This window comes from Garra rufa, chromosome 1 (genome assembly GCF_049309525.1).
Source record: "Garra rufa chromosome 1, GarRuf1.0, whole genome shotgun sequence".
In the NCBI taxonomy this organism is placed as follows: domain Eukaryota; kingdom Metazoa; phylum Chordata; class Actinopteri; order Cypriniformes; family Cyprinidae; genus Garra; species Garra rufa.
The window spans coordinates 32750015-32770578 of record NC_133361.1 but is presented as its reverse complement, the minus strand read 5'-3'; the positions used below and the strand labels follow the sequence as shown (position 1 = coordinate 32770578).

Genomic DNA, 20564 nt, shown 5'->3' with positions numbered 1-20564 from the left:
TCTATTTCGATATATCAGATGCCCTGCTCTGAAAACATAACTGACTGTGTGTACATCAGTTTCGTATAAAAGTATTCGAAATGGCAAGTGCATTTAACCGCACTAATCAAGATTAGTTTAAACAACAGATCAAACGGAAAGAGAAAGTACGATCTATATTGTTGTAGCCATTTAGGAAAATGTGTTATCTGTTTTACATTTATGTTTAAATATTATTTGTTTGTGTTTTGTTTCAGTTTAATCTGTTATTTACGAAAGAAGTGTGTGTAATTTGTAAATGTCATAAAGGACGTGGTATGAATTGGACGGCAATACACCGGGAGAATTGGAGAGGGTCAGACACAATTGTTGACCACTTCCACCTTTTTATTTGGGGAAAATCCCTTTTTAAACGAATTTCTTTTGTATAATTTTTATCTTAATTTTGAATACATATTTTTGTTGATCAGTTATTAAAATCAAGTAAGAACAAGGAAAATTGCATTGTGAAATAAAGTGCGTAACAAGATGCAAACCTACCATGCTTCCGCGGCCTGAAGAAAAGGCTAAAACATAAATTATAGCTCTATATGAAGCATACAGACTGTATTAGAGCTACAGAAATACGATCTTCCAGCAGGGTCAAGCCTTTATAAACATTAACAACAATTTGGGACAGATATGTAATGTAAAACTGTGAATGGCGCGCTGTGGCGCAGCAGGATTCTGTAGGCTGAATGAACACGGTTTGCTTTCTCACATCAAGTCTTTAAATCTGCAATTTTGCTGGCTACAATATGACCAACTGGATATAAATCAATGCAAATATATGGTAACAATCCTGACCTTTAACATTGGTGTCTGACTTAACCTCTCATACTCTATGACAGCGGAGCGGAGCGTGAGCCGCTTCAGCAAAGAACGCAATCCGGAAAAACTATCGGCATGGATTTTTGCCGACAACCGATAGTTCAGCCAATCAACTATCGGTGCCGATTAATCGGCAAAACCGATACATCGGTCAACCTCTAATTTGTACCCTCTTTAACAATGACTGTATGATTTTGAGATCCATCTTTTCACACTTTTTGAATTTGAAGTTCAGGGTAAATTTAACTTTTTTTGTCTTCTGGGAAACATGTAAGTATCTTCTGTAGCTTCTGAAAGGCAATAATACTAAACGAAAAAATATGATATTTAGGCAAAATAAGAAAAATGTACACATCTTCTTTCTGTTCAAAAGTTTTCACCCCCTGGCCCTTAATCCATCGTGTTTCCTTCTGGAGCATCAGTGAGCGTTTGAACCTTCTGTGATAGTCGCATATAGTCACAACTGAGTCCCTCAGTGTGAAAAGATGGATCTCAAAATCATACAGTCATTGTTGGAAAGTGTTCAAATACACAGAAATGCTGAAAAACCAAAGAATTTGTGAGACTTTTCTGAAGAACAGTGGGCAGTTTAACTGTTCAGGACAAACAAGGGACTCGTGAACAATTATCACTAAACAAAAAAGAAGTACATGTAAACTTTTGAACTGTGTCATCCCTCTTATTTTAGTAAAATAATGAACATTTTGCAGATTCTGCAAGGTGTATGTAAACTTTTGACTTTAACTGTATGTGCTTTTATGAATGTTAAACGCGTCTAATGTGAGTTTGAATACCATTTTGTGAACTTTATTATTATACTTAAAGTGACAATGGATAATTTACCTCAGATCTTAAAAACAAAGGAAACTTAGTGCGTGTTCACACTTGGCGTCTTTTTTTCAAACTGCCAGCGTCTGTTTTACACTATAATCCTATGGAGTAAACCGTGTTTTCAAAAAAGTCATGAGCGCTTTTTTAAACGCCACCACCGGCGTCTTTTTCTGCAGCTCAGAGCGTCTTTTCAAGTTGAAAAAAGTTAAACTTTTCTGAAGAAAATGCCCTACGTCAAGCGCTTCTTTAAAAGCTGACCAATGACAAGCGAGTAGCTAGACCTGTCGTTTCCATAACAACAAGAAAAAAATGGGAAAGGTGCTGTTATATAGACTTTTATTTTATTGTTGTGAATCGGATTCGCCTCCCCGTTAACTTTAAATGGCTTCTTGAGCCGCACATTGACATGTACAGTAGCGCCGTTGCGCTTCGGGCGTCCCTTTTTTTTCGAGTCCCGGCTCGCAGACCTTTCCCGATCCCGTCCCCCCCTCTCTCTCCCACTTCACTTCCTGTCTAAATACTGTCCTATCAAATAAAAGGCAAAAATGTCAACAAAGAAAAGAGCCAGCTTCCTCTTTTATCGAAATTTCTGTCCCACACACAGGCTACTGTTGCAGCCATTGTCAACAAAAAGACGCCCTCTGCTGCAACGCTTCCAGATTTTTTTGTTACTAAAAAAGTGCGCCTGTTAACTTTTTCTTGTCAAAAAAGACGCCAAGTGTGAACACGGCCTTAAATGTTAAAAGTCAAATGCCCTTCTAATTAGCTGTGATTGATTAAATGATTTTGATGCATCGTGTAGCTCGATTGTATCTGGTGTGGACACACAAATTGCTTATCGCTTGAATCTCATTGCATTGCAATTAGTTAGGATGTAATCAAGCATTTAAGTCCTCAAATAAATTATGTATATTATAAGAGGGCAACTTCACTAACCTTTTTAACACATTGTAAAACCCTTTTGTAATTAAGCGTGACAGTGTGATTAAGTCATGTTTTAATATGTGGCGTCTGATGTCAAGTCATTCGTAGGGAACGGGATGAATCATTTGTTTCAGTTAAACGAAACATGCTAAATTAAACGGAGTCATGATCCCTGTTGTTAATCATTAATCTCACATTAGCACATGTACAGGTGCAATCAACAGTATGTTGTCCTATTTGCAATATGCTCATAAATCTGTGTGCGGTTTGTTTGCTCAGCTTGCCTAATGTTCAGAAACCGATTAGCTAAATGGAGCTCGTTGCTGGATGCTGTATTTTAACTGTATGATGTTGTAATGTGCCGGCAGATGGAACCAGCTGGATCTAGCCATAGTCCTGCTCTCTATCATGGGCATCACCCTGGAGGAGATCAATATGAATGCAGCGCTGCCAATCAACCCCACCATCATCCGCATTATGAGGGTGCTGAGAATAGCCAGAGGTACTTTAGTTTTTTAGCTAGTTAACAAAATGTTATTTGGCTGTTCGCTCACAAATAACCTGGTATTTTTTTTTGTGCCACTTTATGCTTTTGTCCACAGTATTGAAGCTTTTGAAGATGGCTACAGGCATGAGAGCCCTGCTAGACACAGTTATGCAGGCTTTACCACAGGTAAATGTTGTGTGTGTTTTAAAAAAGTAATTTATTCATTCATGTGTTCATGTATTTATTTAATAAGAAATATGTGACCCTGGACCACAAAACCAATCGTAAGTAGCATGGGTATATTTGTAGCAATAGCCGACAAAACGTATGGGTCAAAATTATCGATTTTTCTTTTATGCCAAAAATCATTAGGATATTAAGTAAAGATCATGTTCAATGAAGATATATTGTAAACTTCCTACCATAAATATATCAAAACTTAATTTTTAATTCTTAATATGCATTGCTGAGAACTTCATTTGGACAACTTTAAAAGTGATTTTCTCAATATTTAGATTTTTTCCCCCCTCAGATTCCAGATTTTCAAATGGTTGTATCTCAGCCAAATATTGTTCTAACAAACCATACATAAGTGGAGAGCTTATTTATTCAGCTTTCAGATGATATATAAATCGCAACTTCAAAAAATTAACTCTAATGACTGGCTTTGATAATGCACGTGAAGAACAAAGCCTATAGTTTACATAATAAATATTTTAGCATCCAGGTACGTTGTGAATATGGAAACATTTGGAATCGTGCAGAATGAAAGAGGTACACTCTTAAAAATAAAGGTGCTTTAAAAGGTTCTTCACAGCGATGCCATAGAAGAACCATTTTTGGTTCCACAAAGAATCATTCAGTCAAAGGTTCTTTAATGAACCATCTCTTTCTTAACTTTATATAATCTAAAGAACCTTCTTTCACCACAAAGAACCTTTTTTGAAACAGAAAGGTTCTTCAGATGTTAAAGGTTCTTTATGGAACCATTTAGACAAAAAAGGTTCTTCTATGGCATTGTGAAGCACCTTTATTTTTAAGAGTGTAGGCTTCAGTTTGGTTTTTAAATTCGTTTTGGCATGACGTCTATATTTATTATAAATAGTATACACCTATCTTTGTTGTGGAGAGAAGAGAACAAAGTCTAATTGTGTTTGTAATGATAGTAAATATTTAGCTTTTTTACCAGTATTTTAGCCTATACTATTTCTTAATGTAATAATAAAATGCAGTGTACAGCCTACTAATTTATGCTGTTTTTTCCTCTCAAAATGCTTATAGGAGTAGCGTTTTTTTTTTAAGAGTTTAATGTTATTAACCCGTATTTTTTCTACTCAAACCAGTTTCGGAACAGTAATAATACAGAGGAACGCAGGAATAGAAACGTTTAAATACAGATTCTGCTCGGAGTGAACCAATCGAATTCTCTTTTTTCATTTTTAAGTGCTGCATCATACAGACCAATATCGCTATCAGTATCGGCCAAAAGTTTTGTTAAAATCAATATCGGTATTGGCCAAAAAATGCTATCGGTGCATTCCTACACAGGAGTCAACGCTGTGACATAGAACCCGGATGCGCTGCGCCTTGTTTACAAGCAGAGTAAGATGTACGTTGTACATAAAACGTGATTCATAAACGTGTCTATAAACGTGTCTATCATATTTCGACAAATATGATGACCAGGATGAACTAAGAGAGATTAAAGGGATGGTTCGGAGTAGAATTGACTTCATTGCTATGCACTCCGAAGCCCATCTAAATACCCCATCCGAAGTTTTTTTTTACCTTAGTCGAACATTTATGGAGATATTAGAGTTTTTCGAATTGCATGTAACAGGAGTGAATGGTACATGTGATGTATCTCGTAAATTGCACCACTAAACGTGCAAGTAATCTTACCAAACTTGTACAGTAGTGTAAATAGGTTATGTACTCACAAAACGCTGCATCAGAACATTTGTAAGTCCACCATGAGTGTTTTAAAAACACGTTTAAGCCGATCCCAACTAGTCTCAAAAACTACAAATGGCGACACGTCGACGTCACTTCCCTGGTTTGAAAAAAGCACGTAAAAGTCCTCCTACAAGTTGACATGCACACAGATGTAGTAGGAGGACTTTTACGTGCTTTTTTTCAAACCAGGGAAGTGACGTCGACTTGTAGTTTCTGAGACTAGTAGTTCTCCGGTAAAACGTGTTTTTAAAACACTCATGGTGGACTTACAAATGTTCTGATGCAGCGTTTTGTGAGTACATAACCTATTTACACTACTGTACAAGTTTGGTAAGATTACTTGCACGTTTAGTGGTGCAATTTACAAGATACATCACATGTACCATTCACTGCTGTAACAAGCAATTCGAAAAACTCTGATATCTCCATAAATGTTTGACTAAGGTAAAAAAAACTTCGGATCGGGTATTTACATGGGCTTCGGAGTGCATAGCAATGAAATCAATTCTACTCCGAACCATCCCTTTAACATTGTACGCATACGTCATGGTACTGTTGTGAACGCACATGGAAGACTAAAATGGAAGAGAAGAAATTGTTGAATAAAGTCGTTGTTTTGCTTTCTTTGTGCACAAAAAGTATTCTCGTTGCTTCATAAAATTAATGTCTTTACTACCTTTCTGGGCCTTGAATGTGGTAGTTGTGTTGCTGTCTATGCAGGGTCAGAAACCTCTCAGATTTCATCAAAGATATCTTAATTTGTGTTTCGAGGATGAACAAAGCTCTTGTAACAGCTAAAGTAACTCTGTACAGTATATTAGAGACAAAAAAAATCTAGCGTATGCTGTGTATGTGTGATTTTGCTTTAAAGAGATATAGATGTACTGCACAGTTGCATTTGTTTTTGTCTTTGTGTGGATATATAAGACATGGGGGAGGACAGAGAAATAGTTGGAGATGAAGTATCTATAACACAATGCTACTCCCTATGATTGATTGTTTAATAACATACTGTGATAATGCGCTTCTTCTCTTTAGGTGGGAAATCTAGGCTTGCTGTTTATGCTCCTCTTCTTCATTTATGCGGCACTTGGTGTGGAGCTTTTTGGGAAACTAGGTCAGTGCTGCAATCCTGCTCACTGTTCATACTGAGCTCTCCATTTCACAGTTTTAGCGGCTTTGCTCTACCTTAGCTGCCACTCTCATTTTTGGGTCAGAAATGCTCAAATTTAGGCACACTTCTCTCACAGTTTTAGAGCTCTCCTTAGAATACAGTACTGTCATTATGGGAGAAGAACCTAAATTAGCTCTGTTGATCTTTCAAGCTCTTGCAATGGCAGCGTTTTTGTAAGATACCCTCTAGGCTCAAACAGACATTTCTATGCTACTTATATCGCTGCAAGAGGCTGCTGGAACACGAGTGACAGGATTATGCTTTCTCTTAAAGGGCAAGCACTCTAATTACTTTCATTAGCCTTCAACTTTAAAATCAATGCTAATTATTGTGTCAGACGTGTCTGGGGGTAGCAGCTCGTTTGCTCTTTTAATGTTAATACAGGGGACTCTGTCAGGTTATCTCCACTTATAGCAACACATTCAGTCATACTCTAGCTATGCTTTTTGTCTATTAAAAAAAGTATTTGACTGTTGTCAAACCTATATTTTCATCTAGAATGCAATGACAACAACCCATGCGAAGGATTAAGCAGACATGCTACATTTGAGAACTTTGGAATGGCCTTTTTAACACTATTCAGAGTATCGACGGGGGACAACTGGAATGGCATAATGAAGGTATACAGTGCTTAAAGACTTTTCGTTGTTCTTTTTCTAATTGCATTGAGGTGCAGTTTGAGTCATTAACGTGTTGCATATGTGCAGGACACTCTGCGAGAGTGCCTTCCAAGTGAAAGTAACTGCTTCAGCTATCTGCCCCTGGTCTCCCCCATCTACTTCGTCACCTTTGTGCTAATGGCTCAGTTCGTGCTGGTTAATGTGGTGGTGGCTGTATTGATGAAACACCTGGAGGAGAGCAATAAGGAGGCTAAAGAAGATGCAGAAATGGACGCTGAGATTGAGTTGGAGATGGAAATGGCTCGGCGTCTCAGCAACGTCTCGGCAGTGAGCTCTTCAGGGCCGGAAGGAAGGGCAACTTATGTAGGACCGGGCCCAGATTCACCTGGACAGGTATATATGCCACAGTTTATCCCAAATGACTCAGGAGTCATGAATAAACAAAGAATGAATGAGAAAACAGAATGTTTTTACAAGTTAAATGTATTAATGTATTTATGTATCAATGGTAAAAGTGAGATTGGGGGAACTCCAGTGGGCTACAACAGAGTGCTAGGGTTTATAAAATATAATATTTGTCTTTATACATGAAAATATATAGCTGCCTTTATATTTTAGTTCTTATATGTGACCCTGGACCACCAAACCAGTCTTAAATAACACAAGTATATTTGTAGCAATAGCCAGCAATGCACTGTATGGGTCAAAAAAATGTATTTTATGCCAAAGTAAAGATCATGTTCCATGAAGATATTTTGTAAATTTCCTACTGTAAATATATCAAAATTTATTTTTTGATTAGTCATATGCATTCTGAAGAACTTCATTTGGACAACTTTAAAGGTGATTTTCTCAATATTTAGATTTTTTGCACCCTCAGATTTCAGATTTTCAACTACTTGTATCTCGGCCAAATATTGTCCTATTCTAACAAACCATACATCAATGTAAAGCTTATTTCAGATAACTGAAATACTAGCCATAGTGTACAAAACAGTATCCCATTTGTTTTCTTAATTTAGTTCTGCACTTATTGAGCACCATTAACTCTATAACTAGCAGCCTGAGGTAGCTGCGGGCAACAGAATTGCATTTGTGTTTTATTGGGTGCTGAGTTGTCACAATACAAAGAAAATATGCTGAGGGGATGTGGACAGTGAGAAGTGAGGCTCAGCGGGGAGGCCAGGAACATTTGTTACCCCTCATGGGCCGCTCTGGCAAGGAATATATTTGCTTTGTCAGCTGCAGTGAGCTGGTGAATGAACCTAGCAAGCTTGGCTCTAGGTGTTTATAGCTTTGTGAGTTTATGTGTGAGGGCAAAAGCAGAAGAATACATTTCTCTTCCGCAGGATGAGGGGATGCAAAGAACACAGGAGAATTTTCTCTCTCCACGGAAAATGTCAGTGTCGAGGATGCACTCTTTGCCCAATGACAGCTACATGTTTCGCCCTGTGAGGCCAGCCAGTGCTCCTTATCCACTTGAAGAAGTGGAAACCAGTCAAGGGTACCTTGAATTAGGTATAAAGAATCAGTACATGACTTTGTGTATTAATGAGTACTGATCTTCAAAGAAAAAGAAAAACGTATAAAAAGTTTTCGTTGACCTTTCCTGTAGGCTCTATCACCTCAGTCCACTCTCAGCCATGCGAAAGCCATTCCCTGCTCCAGGTCCCCGGTGTTCCTCCCCATTCCCAGTTCAACTACCTCCCCAAGATTCCCCCTCCCATGCCCTCTCCAACCCACAGCATAGGCAGGACTTTACGCAGACAGGTATATTCTCGCTTAAGTGCTTCACTGTTGTTAAATGCTTGCAGGTCACATGCTCACGGTGTCCTATGTTTGTTCTTTCAGGAGGCAATTAAAAACGACTCCATTGACGTGCAAAGTTTCGACTCCAAAGACAATCCCGACAGACGGGCAGGGAAAACTACGGGCAGCTTCAAGCTGCACGTTCCTCGGATCACCGGCCCCAGCATCCCTCAGGGGTCACCCAAGCTGCCCCCACGTGGACATGCACCCAGTGTCTGCACCTTCCAGCAGCCCCATAGCCAGCACAATATCCCGTCCCGATCTCCCAGCCTGGCCAGCAGCAGCAGAAGCACCAGCCCCAGTGGCTCCATGTTTGATTCCGCTGATCCGACCGACGAGGAGGTGCGCCACATCAACAGTTCAGCACGGCTGTGGGTAGGGGTTCAGGCAGAAGCCCGGAGTCACTCCCTGTCTCCTTACACGACCTCAGGGATGTTGCTTCCCGTCCCAGTGAAGAACTGCAGCAGCGCTGCCAATTTAAGCGTCAAGGACCCGAAGAAGTGCTTTAGCGTGGACACGGAGGGTTTTCTGGAAAAACCCTACAGTGCCGATGACCATCGCAGGCACTCGATTGAGATTTGCTCCTCAGTAGATGAAGGGCTGTTTGGGCAAGAACTCAGTGAGAAGAGGCACGTTCCAATGCGTGGACAGTCTTTGCACATTCCCCGCAAGAAAAAGATGAGCCCTCCTTGTATCTCCATCGAGCCACCGTTTGAAACGGGGGCTCCTGCCTCTCTCGCATCCATGAAAAAGTTGTCGGAGAGCAGCATGTTACTACGGAGGAGGACGCCATCCTATGACCTGGCACTGCAGCGAGACTCTCTGGATTTGCCGGAGAACCAGCTGTCTACCCAACCGCTCATCAAAGTAGAGCGGCACCCCTCTCACTGTGCCGAATATCTGTCCCTGCCGCACCCCACTCCGATGGGCAGCCTGGCAGGCATTTTGTGCGATAGCACACAGCCGCCGCCCTTTGATAGCAGATTTGAAGAATCCACAGACTTCAGTTCTGCAAACAGGACAGCCCAATGAGGGACGTTGGCTTTAGCCAAATTTTACCATCCGCACATTTAAGGGTGCGGCCACTAGTTGAACGGGGACGTCGACCTCTTTCTGTAGCCAAAGTTTTCTTTCTTTTTCAAATGTAATATCATCATGAAAGCCAGCCAGGAATGGCAGCCGATCCTAGCGGGGAACAGCGTTTGATCTGACTGTGATCGGGCGAGGTGTTGAACATGGGATATGCAATTTCAGGTTTCCAAATGGAACTCTGGTTCTTATTTTAATCCCAGTGCTCAATCACATTGATTTGAGTTCAGGATGTGTAGTGTTATGTATCATCTGTATCATATTTGTCAGTCTTTCCTCTCTTTGTCTTGAGCATTGGTAATGTTTTCTGTAAAGGCAGAGTATACAGATTAAAAGACTAATAAGAACTGTACATGTTATGTATTTTATTGACTCATAATGTGTAAATAGAGAACATATTGTATTAGTGGAGAAACAAGCTCTATTCATATGCACATATTTTTTATAGAGATCTATAATGTTTTTGCACATATCAATTTGAATTGTCCTCTGTTGTCTTCTTGTGAATGTACATTTTTTAATCAAATAGCTGTGGGATCAATTCTAGTCTGTTTAGGCCTACTGATATTGAGATGATTTTTATTTTTCTATTGGGAGGACGGGGTGTGTCGTGTTATATAGATCCAATGAGAACCAAACTTCAAACGATCTGTAGCCTGAGTGCAATACACTATAAATGTTTCTGTAAGTTTACCCAGTTAGGTTACTCACTTTTTAAACAAGCATAGCCAGTAACGTGCATCTCACACACACAACCCTTTACCATGCTCAGGTTCATCTCAAAGTGTATATTACGATTTCTGCTACACTACTCTACATTATAACCTAATTTAACCACAACATAACCTATTTTAACATTCTGTGGCCCTTGGCTGTGGCACAAGTTGCATGTGAAGGACAGAGTAAATCAAATGTAAATGTGACCTTGTTCTGTTTCTCCTGATGTTCAAACTTTATAACTGTCAAAGCGGAAGACTAAGAGAGTTAATATCAGCACACGTCTGATCTATTTTTTGATCTGTTCTGCTTTGAAATGGCACCTCTGGGTCTGTGCCCTTGTGGAACAATGAGAGAACTGTTTAATGAAAGAAAGGTTTGTTTTGATTTTTACATTTTTAGAAGTGATCAATGTGATTTATGTATAGTTAAACTCTAAGCCATGATGTTTTTGGCAAATCACAGGTAAACGACACCTGCAAATCCTACTCTTTAAATGATATAACTCACACAACTACATATCCAGTGTCATCAATGCATCACCTGAGATTTAAAATAGTTCATGCAGCTTTTGTGCTGTGCTAATTTTCCTCCATTTTTGATTCTCCTCAAACGATGGAGAGGGAAAATCAGTTGCATGTTATTGAGAGATTTAGAAATACAAACATCTGGATGTTTTGATATTTCAATTTTCAGATATTTTCCATTTGTAGACTTATTATCTAATTGCACTGAGATGTAATTACAAGGTATTCCTCTTTGTAGAAACCCACTTATTGTTGTCTAATGCAATATTTTATGATAGTCTATTTGAAGATGAGTGCAAGAGGTTTAGTTGTAAGCAAAAATCATGGATGATTTGAATTGGTAAAAGTATGTACTCTGATAACATAATTGGACATCAATTTAACATTGGACTTTGAGACAAATGTGTGCAGTGTTTCATGTATCTCACGGTACTAGATCCATGTTTTTTGCAAGAGGATTTTTGAGAGGTTTTTTTAACTTGCTATTGAATAAATGGTAGAGCTGTATGGATGGAGTAGTTTATAACTGCTTAAAGTGTTTTAATCACTTTGGGCACATAGACATTCTTTGCTGGTTTTTTTATTTTATTTATTTAAATATGAGATTTTGCCATCAAGCAGTCTAATGTCCTTAACCCTTCAATAAATAATCAAAGCATTTTCCTCAAGCTTTCATGACGATAGTCATTTCTCTGTCCTTTTCTCTTGTTATTGCAACTAGGACTTCTTTATTCAATGTAAACTGTCTGAAATTATTATTTTTGTTTTTGAAGAAGTGTTTGAAAAGCTATATACAATCGTATTTTTACATTGTATTACCTTTTATTGCAATGACCGCAATTAATCTGAGGGATAATCTCTGTCATCTAGAGATAAACATTTTCTAGAAAAAGAGGATGTGTAATTCATTTAAGTTTATATAGACAGTTCAATGTTATTAAAACAAAATATTAAACTGTCCCTGAAACGTTTTTTCAATCAGATGCAATTTGTCTTGTTTATAAAAAGAGGCAAACAAGCAAAGATAGTCTAGTGAGAGTATAAGGTCAGAAGCAGAGGCAGTACAGACCCAGCAGCTTTAAAATAGTGTAGACTATTCTAGTCTAACTACACTATTCTACACTTTATCTCCATTCCAAATTCTCAGATGGCCAGAGCAGGCAGTGATTCATCTTTTACGAATGGTTAAAATACTGGTGTCCATGAGGCCGTGAACCTAGCATATAAATGTGTGATATGAATAAATAGTGCTCATAAACAGCTTGCGAGATAATATTCTCATTTTAACTTAAAAGCAGTATTTCTTACATCATTATATCATGATTTCGCCAGCATGCAGACATGCAATGTCAGGATCCCAGATGTAGACCCGGTATTTTTTAGATGTTAGCCTCAGCTGGTATGTAGTAACTACACCATCTGGCAAAATCTTCCTTTCTTTCTTTCCTTTTTTGGCATTTTACTCAAAAGAGCTTTGCGTATTCTTATGGAAGTACATGTAAAATGGAAGTAAGGCTGCAAATATTTCATTTTTAAGTAGTGTGCCCAGCTGAAATTAACATACCCTCTCTGTTACCTTTTATATTTTAGGATAGGATCTAGTGATTATTATTGTGTTTACGTCTCAGGTTACTGATTCATTAAAGGGATAGTTCACCCAAAATTAAAATTCTGTCATTAATTACTCACCCTCATATGGTTCCAAACCTTTAAGACTTAATTTATGTTCCGAAGACGAACGAAGGTCTAACGGGTTTGGAAAGACATGAGGGTGAGTAATTAATGACAGAATTTTAATTTTGGGGTGAACTATCCCTATAGACTTGGCTGCAGAACTGAGCGCCCATGATTAAAGATGGCAGATTATGCATTATGTACTTCTGGGGGATCCTGCGCCACCAGAGCAACTGCCATTAAAATCAATGAGAATGCAAACGGTAATGGATAGCCATCAGATACTGTATTATAGATTGTCATTCACTCACTCGATCCAAATGAGTATGTTTTCCCCCCTTCTATAGAAAACAAAATTACATTTATGCTGCTATTCCCCAGTCGTCCCAGGTAAAGTAAGGAACAGTATTAAAGCTGTCAAGCATAACAACGAATAAAAAGTACCATCTTAAAAGTCCTAAAAGCCTTCTAAAACCACACTAAAGCGCGGTGAGGTGACTGAAATTTGCTTTTTATCTTACTAGAGTATTTTATAATTATGATAAAGTAGTATGAGATAAGCAAGTTACCACAAATTGTATTAGCAACACTGGAATATTTTGGCGACAAATATCAATGTTTTTTGAAAAGTCATTCACTACTTACGCAGCTAATTTCAAAATAATGATGATTCAGAAAGCTGTGTCGCTGTAAAAAAAATTATTTTTGGTTGTAGTTTTCTGACAAGTCAGAAGCCGTAGTGGAGTGTTGGCGTATGTCGCCATCGACTGGACAGTGGTGAACGTACACACGTTGGAATAAACGGAACTATCAGTTTGCATTGAAAATGTTCCACACGGAACAAATAGTGTAGTTACACTGACGGTCAGAACGTAAAAACGCAGTTCTTGTTGTTTTTCTGAGTTGTTGTTTTGAATACAGGAGAATATCAAGGATTAATGTAAAATGATTACAATAATTAAGTGGTACGAGTGCCTGTCACATATCCTACTAATACAAATTTAGCCAAGAATGGTAACATCTTAACGTTACTGTAATCATAGTTACACAACTAGTAAGATGTCGTATTAGTATGTCGTATCAGAAAAAGCAACGATAGACAAAATCATCACGGTGATATATATTAACAGTGGTTAGCGCTAAAACTGCCATCTGAAGTAGAAGACAGAAATGTGGGGAGAAATCGAGCCACGTAACAAACCCCAGGAGGGTGAAAACACGAGCAACAGCAATGGGACAAGCCAGAGATGGACAGGCTCTGCAGAGGTACAGGTGAGATGTGTTCAGCTTGTTGCCATCTACAATAGGGTCGTTAGCGAAATCCATGCTTTATGAGACGTTTTGCAAGGTCTGAAACATGCTGTCAGACAGAAGAATTTATTATACAGTTTAGGTCAAAAGTTTACATACACCTTGCATAATCTGCAAAATGTTAATTTTACCAAAATAAGAGAGATCATACAAAATGCATGATGTTTTTTTTATTTTATTTAGTAATGACATGAATACGATATTTCACATAAAAGACGTTTACACAGTCCACAAGACAAAATAATAGTTGAATTTATAAAAATGACCACGTTCAAAAGTTTAAAGTTGATTCTTAATACTGTGTTGTTATCTGAATGATCCTCAGCTGTGATTTTCTTTGTTTATCGATAGTTGTTCACGAGTCGCTTGTTTGTCCTGCCTGCTGTTCTTCAGAAAAATCCTTTAGGTCCCACAAATTCTTTGTTTTTTCAGCATTTTTGTGTATTTGAACCATTTCCAGGAATGACTGTATAATTTGGAGGCCCATCTTTTCACACTGAGGACAACTGAGGGACTCATAGGCAATTATTACAGAAGGTTCAAACTCTCACTGATGCTCCAGAAGGAATCAATGCATTAAGACCTGGGGGTGAAAACTTTTGAACAGAATGAAGATGTTTCAATTTTTCTTATTTAGCCTAAATATCATTTTAGTACTGCCCTTCAGAAGCTACAAATGTTTTTCAGAAGACGAAATAAGTTACCCTATGTTTCAAGTTTCAAAATTCAAAAATATACATGTAAGTCTTTACATGAAAATCTTCTGTAGCTTCGGAAGGGCAGTACTAAATTAAAAAAAGATATTTAGGCAAAATAAGAAAAATGTACATATCTTCATTCTGTTCAAAAGTTTACAACCCTAGCTTTTGATGCATCGTTTTTCCTTCTGGAGCATCAGTGAGCGTTTGAACCTTCTGTAATAGTTGCATATGAGTCTCTCAGTTGTCCTCAGTGTGAAAAGATGGATCTCAAAATCATACAGTCGTTGTTGGAAAGGGTTCAAATACACAAAAATGTTGAAAACCAAAGAATTCGAACAGTTGAATTTATAAAAATGAATTGAAAAATTAACCTATTATTTTCTCTTGTGGACTATATGTAAACATGTCATATGTGAAATATCTTATTCAGGTCAGCACTAAATAAAAGCAACATGCATTTTGTATGATCCCTCTTATTTTGGTCAAATAATTAACGTTTTGCAGATTCTGCAAGGTGTATGTAAACTTTTGACTTCAACTGTTTGGTGCACATTTCAAGATAGTCCCTTACTGATAAACAAAACATAAGATTATGTGATAGAAAAGAGAAAACATTTGCTTGTAATTGAATAAATCTTTGTAAAATAAATAAAAGAAAACAGTGTGATGGTTTAGTCTTAATACACAACTAGAACATTAAGACATACAATTTTTGTTAGTTGCCATAAAATTGAAATGTACCCAGTCTAGTTTCTAAATTATTAAATTATTATTGATCACATTTGGAATGATTCTTCCATGCATGTATAGTTGTGTATGTATAGTTTAGTCAAATATAATTTTTAGTCCAAATGTCTCAACCTTTCATTGAAATGACTTTGGCTTTTCTCTGGTGATGTATGAATGCTTCTCCATTCATTTAGTCTTAAACTCCACCTCTTTTTTTAAAATCAATCTTTAAAAAAATTGAAAGAGAGAGATAAGTGACAGAAATTTTGTACAATGACCAAATTAAACTAACCTATTAAATCTGTGTTGACACTTCTCTCTAAAGCATAAGACAGCATTGTGGGGAGAAATCGAGCCATGCTCTAAACCTAAACCAAAACCTATCACACCTGACATCTGCAATGAACCTGCTGTTCGAGACAGACGTCCTCCTGAGATTGCTGTCAAGGAGCCCCACAGACCAACAAGCAGCTCTCCAAATCAAAAGGTGAGGTGTCACCTGTGTTCAGCTCATACGTGCAATATGTGACCCTGGACCACAAAACCAGTCATAAGGTCATGAGATATATACATCATATGAAAGCTCAATAAATAAGCTTTCTATTGATGTATGGTTTGTTAGGATAGGACAATATTTGGCCGAGATACATCTATTTGAAAATCTGGAATCTGAGGGTGCAAAAAAATCAAAATACTGAGAAAATCACCTTTAAAGTTGTCCAAATTAAGTTCTTAACAATGCATATTACTAATCAAAAATTACATTTTGATATGTTTACAGTAGGCATTTTACAAAAAATCTTCATGGAACATGATCTTTACTTAATTTCCTAATGATTTTTGGCATAAAAGAAAAATCAATAATTTTGACCCATACTATGTATTTTTGGCTATTGCTACAAATATACCCCAGCGACTTAAGACTGGTTTTGTGCTCCAGGGTCACATATAATTCTATACATAAGTCTAACCATGTGGCTCTTGCTTGTTTTCCATAGGATGAGCCATCTAACTGTCTCAGCTCAATAATAGCAGCTATAGCAGCCAGTGGGAGTCCAGTGAAAAGCCAGCAGCTGGGAGAGCCAGATTTAACTCTGGAGGAGAAAAAGGAGGTTTTATTGGATCAGTACAGATCCAAGCCCTTGGTATTTCTAGAGCGCTATCAAGCCCATCTGAAGCCAGAACACATAGAGGCTTTCTCACACCTGAGCGGTGACTGCAGAGCGCAGTATTACTGCAAGGAGATTCAAAGACGGGCATCCAGCACAGCCGACCGGAAAAGCGTCCGTAACCATCGTTATGCAGCTCTCCGTGCTCTTCAGAAGGGTAAGCGCAGGGTTTTTGTAAAAAGGTACATTTTCAGCATCATTACTCCGGTTTTCAGTGTCACGTGATCTCTTAGAAATCATTCTAAATCATTTGCTGTTCTTCATATTATCAATGTTGAACAGTTGTACTGCTTAATATTTTTGTGGAAACCATGATATATTTTCTTCAGGATTTCATGATGAATAGAAAGTTGTGAAATGGAAATCTAACATTATAAATGTCTTAACTCTCACTTTTGATTTAATACAACCAAAAAAGCAAGGCGAGAAAATCCATAAAGTAACTCCTCTGCCACTTGCAAGAATAGCACTTTGATACTTTCGTCTTACTCAGCAGTTTTATCTCTCTGCAGAGGGCCAGTACTTCAGCGAGGAGCAGATGCGCGTGCGAGATCCGCTGCTGTATGAGCAGTACATCGGACAGTATCTCAGCGAGGAGGAGATCCTGCAGCGCTCGGAGGAGGCCATGAGGAATGGCCCAGGGGGACTCGCTGACCTGCTTATCAACTCCTACCAGGAGAAACTCATCCAGAACCGCCTGGAGGAGGAGCAGGAGAGAGAGCAGTGCGCAGTGGAGGAGTCTGACGAGGAAGGTGTGAGATCTCACTGACCGACTCATGACTGAGATTCAGTTTAATGGATTGATGGATGAATGTGCTTTTGTGTGTTCTAGAATGTGACGAGCCCAGACAGGCAGAGTGGGAGCCGAATGCAGAAGAGAAAGCCATGCTGAGAGAGGAGTTCCTCAGTCAAATGCATCAGCGCTTTCTGGACGGCAAAGATGACTTCAACTACAGGTCAAATCATAGTACTTGCTCACATACACTACCAGTCAAAAGTTTAATTTTTTTACGTTTTTTAATGTTTTTTAAAGACATTTCTTCTGCTTACCCAGCCTGCATTTATTTAATCAAAAGTACAGCATAAACAGTCATTTGAGAGATGTTTTACTATTTATACTATCCTTCTATTTGAATATATTTAAAAAATGTAATTTAATCCTGTGATCAAACCTACATGTTCAGCATCATTACTCCAGTCTTCAGTGTCACGTGATCCTTCAGAAATCATTCTAATATGCTGATTTGATGTTTAAGAAACACCCAAAGATCAGCATTTATCTGAAATAAAAAGCTTTTGTAACATAATACACTATATCATTCAAAACTTGTAATCAGCATTGTTTTTTTGGGGAAAGAAATTGACATGAATACTTTTATTTAGAAAGGATGCTTTAAATTAATCAAAAGCGATGGTAAAGACATAATTTTACAAATAGGCCTAACGATTTATCACACAATGTGTGTACATGACCTCAATAATGTTTGGTGACGCAGTGTATTGCTTATTATATTAACGTCACCATGTTTTTTGCATTCCATTTGTGCCTGTGTCTTTTGCAGCTTCTCATACATAATGTGGTGTAGTCATGAGGTGCTAGTTCAAATAAAATAAATTCTACAAAAAAAATGTAATCTGCAGATATGGCCTCCTTTAGGGATCTGTGCATACAGATATCTGACTGCTAAGTAGACATTGTGTTTTTCAGCAATAGTGTGCACCCTCAATTTACAGAGAAAAGGTCAGGGAAAAAGTTCTTTGTGTGCATTTTTCTTTTTTCTACTTGTTACTTTGCAGTTTTTGTTAGAAAATGTTTAATTCCTATTTAATCAAGTTTTAAGGTATCTAATATTTTGATACTTAATTTCCACGGTCTGAATATTCTTAAGAATTAAAAGTTTGTTGTCATTTAAAAGTGTGTAGGCATTATTGTGCTGTTATATTATGATCATATAGAGTGGCATAAAATGGTCGTAAAATGACAATATCACTTATCGCAAACATTTCTGGAGCAATATATTGCACAACAAAACGTTGTTACCGTGACAAGTCTTGCTACAAAAGATTTAAGATAAATGCTGTTGCTTCTGGACTGAAAGAAACCTGAAGAAAATTCTACTCGGCTGTTTTCAACATAATAATAATAATGTTTTTTGAGCAGCAAATCTGAATATTAGAATGATTTCTGAAGGATCATGTGACTGGAGTAATGACGCTAAAAATTCAGCTTTGAAATCACAGGAATAAATTACATTTTATTATATATGCAAATAGAAAAGTTATTTTAAATAGTAAAAATATTTCACAATTTGTTGGCTGTACTTTGGATCAAATAAATTGAGGCTTGGTGAGCAGAAGAGACTTCTTCAAAAAACATTCAAATCTTTTGACTGGTAGTGTAGGTCTCAAATTTTGAGTATACATAAATATTGCATTACCAGGATGTATTAGTCTTCAAATCAGTTGTTTATAATGCTGTTGTAAACTGTTAAGTGTTAAAGGAATAGTTGAACATTACCCCATGATTTACTCACCCTCAGTCATCTCAGGTGTATAAGACTTTCTTCTTTCAGATGAATACAATCAGAGTTATATCAAAAATATTTTAATTACAGTAACATTGATATTTTCATTGCAGTGAGGTGGATGAGAATCCAGATTATGATAACCTGGATATTGTAAGCCATGATGCAGAGGAGCGCTACTTTGATGAAGATGATGATGAGGAGGTGGAAGAAGAAGAAGAAGAAGAAGAGGAGGAGGATATGATACAATAGCCCCTAATGTATAGAATGTTCTCAGTACAGAAGAAAGAATTTTCATTTGTTGTACATTCTTTGTCGTATTTCTACTGCTTGATATTTGTGTAGGTTAAAAGTGAGTTTCAGCACTTTGTTGTCCTTAATAAAAGAGTACTATTTTTCAAGATGTTGTTGTGGTCATGTTCAAAGAATTCTCCTTTGAATGAAAAAAAAGCAGTGGTTTTCCTTTGCTGTAAACAAAACTTGTATATTTTGCAAGATTATCATATTCTCACCAGAGTTTATGCTATATCATATGATTACGCTAAATTGAATGTCTTCCACCAAATTCAACCAAACTTAGTATAATTAACTTGGTTTTAAAAGTCATTTAAACTAATTTTTTTTTCTAAAATCTGTTCTAGTTAAAGCTCAGTGGGTGATGGATGTTGAAAAGACAAGTTTGATGTCAAAACAGTCAAATATGCATATCACTGATGTCAAAAACTTGACATTGATTTGATGTAAATTCAGTGTCAAACATGTTGACCTAAATATAAATTAAACCAACTTCAGTAGGATTAACTCAAATCTTCACCCAGTTACCACTGGAAGAAATTGCAGTCCAAAATGAATTTAAAATATTACAGCATCTTGATCATGTCTTGACTAATATTCAACGTCAAATTGATATCAATGTGCCCACTGGGTTATATAACTTTACACTGATGCGTTAAACTTATATATATATATATATATATATATATTTTTTTTTTAATGAACTGAAGTATATTCATAGGCTGTAAATACCAGGAAATGTGGCATTTGGTTTTCAAATATATATGGATCACAAAACCAGTCATAAGGTTTTTTGTATTTTTTTTTATTTTATTGGATTTATACATCAAATGAAAGCTGGATGAATAAGCTTTCCATTGATGTATGCTTAGAATATAAATATTTGACTGAGATACAATTATTTAAAAATCTAAATTTATCAAAAATTCAGTTTTAATATATTTACGGTTGGAAATTTACAAAAATTCATTGACCATGATCTTTACTTACTATTCTAATGACTTTTGGACATTAAAAATAAAATTGATAATTTTGACCCATACAATGCATTTTGGGCTATTGCATATATACCTGTGCGACTGGTTTTGTGGTCCAGGGTCACATACAGTGGTGTGAAAAAGTGTTGGCCACCTCCTGATTTTTTATTATTTTGTTTGTCACACTTTAATATTTAAATT

The 20564-nt window shown here is 37.1% G+C and overlaps 2 protein-coding genes across 3 annotated transcripts in view; both read left to right on the top strand.

The window, feature by feature from the left end:
* cacna1ha (calcium channel, voltage-dependent, T type, alpha 1H subunit a) overlaps window positions 1-11961 on the top strand; it is a 78505-nt gene extending 66544 nt beyond the window's left edge. For both annotated transcript variants that reach the window (XM_073839033.1, XM_073839025.1), the window contains exons 26-33: window positions 2973-3106; window positions 3207-3277; window positions 6086-6164; window positions 6720-6841; window positions 6929-7234; window positions 8191-8359; window positions 8457-8611; window positions 8693-11961. In XM_073839033.1, the coding sequence (XP_073695134.1) occupies window positions 2973-3106; window positions 3207-3277; window positions 6086-6164; window positions 6720-6841; window positions 6929-7234; window positions 8191-8359; window positions 8457-8611; window positions 8693-9682 (2026 nt within the window). In that variant the 3' untranslated portion in view covers window positions 9683-11961. The remainder of the gene's footprint in view (window positions 1-2972; window positions 3107-3206; window positions 3278-6085; window positions 6165-6719; window positions 6842-6928; window positions 7235-8190; window positions 8360-8456; window positions 8612-8692) is intronic.
* Window positions 11962-13827: 1866 nt separating this feature from the next.
* On the top strand, window positions 13828-19359 carry ccdc97 (coiled-coil domain containing 97). The gene is made up of 6 exons (XM_073831998.1): window positions 13828-13929; window positions 15724-15885; window positions 16397-16724; window positions 17080-17319; window positions 17400-17523; window positions 19206-19359. The coding sequence occupies exons 1-6, from the start codon at window positions 13828-13830 to the stop codon at window positions 19342-19344; spliced, it is 1095 nt and encodes a 364-aa protein (XP_073688099.1). The 3' UTR covers window positions 19345-19359.
* The last annotated feature ends 1205 nt before the right edge of the window (window positions 19360-20564 follow it).

Coding starts and splice junctions, on each gene's coding strand:
- ccdc97 (XM_073831998.1), top strand. CDS start 13,828: ATGTGGGGAGAAATCGAGCCACGTAACAAACCCCAGGAGGGTGAAAAC. Junction 13,930..15,723: donor CAGGCTCTGCAGAGGTACAG/GTGAGATGTGTT, acceptor TTCTCTCTAAAG/CATAAGACAGCATTGTGGGG. Junction 15,886..16,396: donor GCAGCTCTCCAAATCAAAAG/GTGAGGTGTCAC, acceptor TGTTTTCCATAG/GATGAGCCATCTAACTGTCT.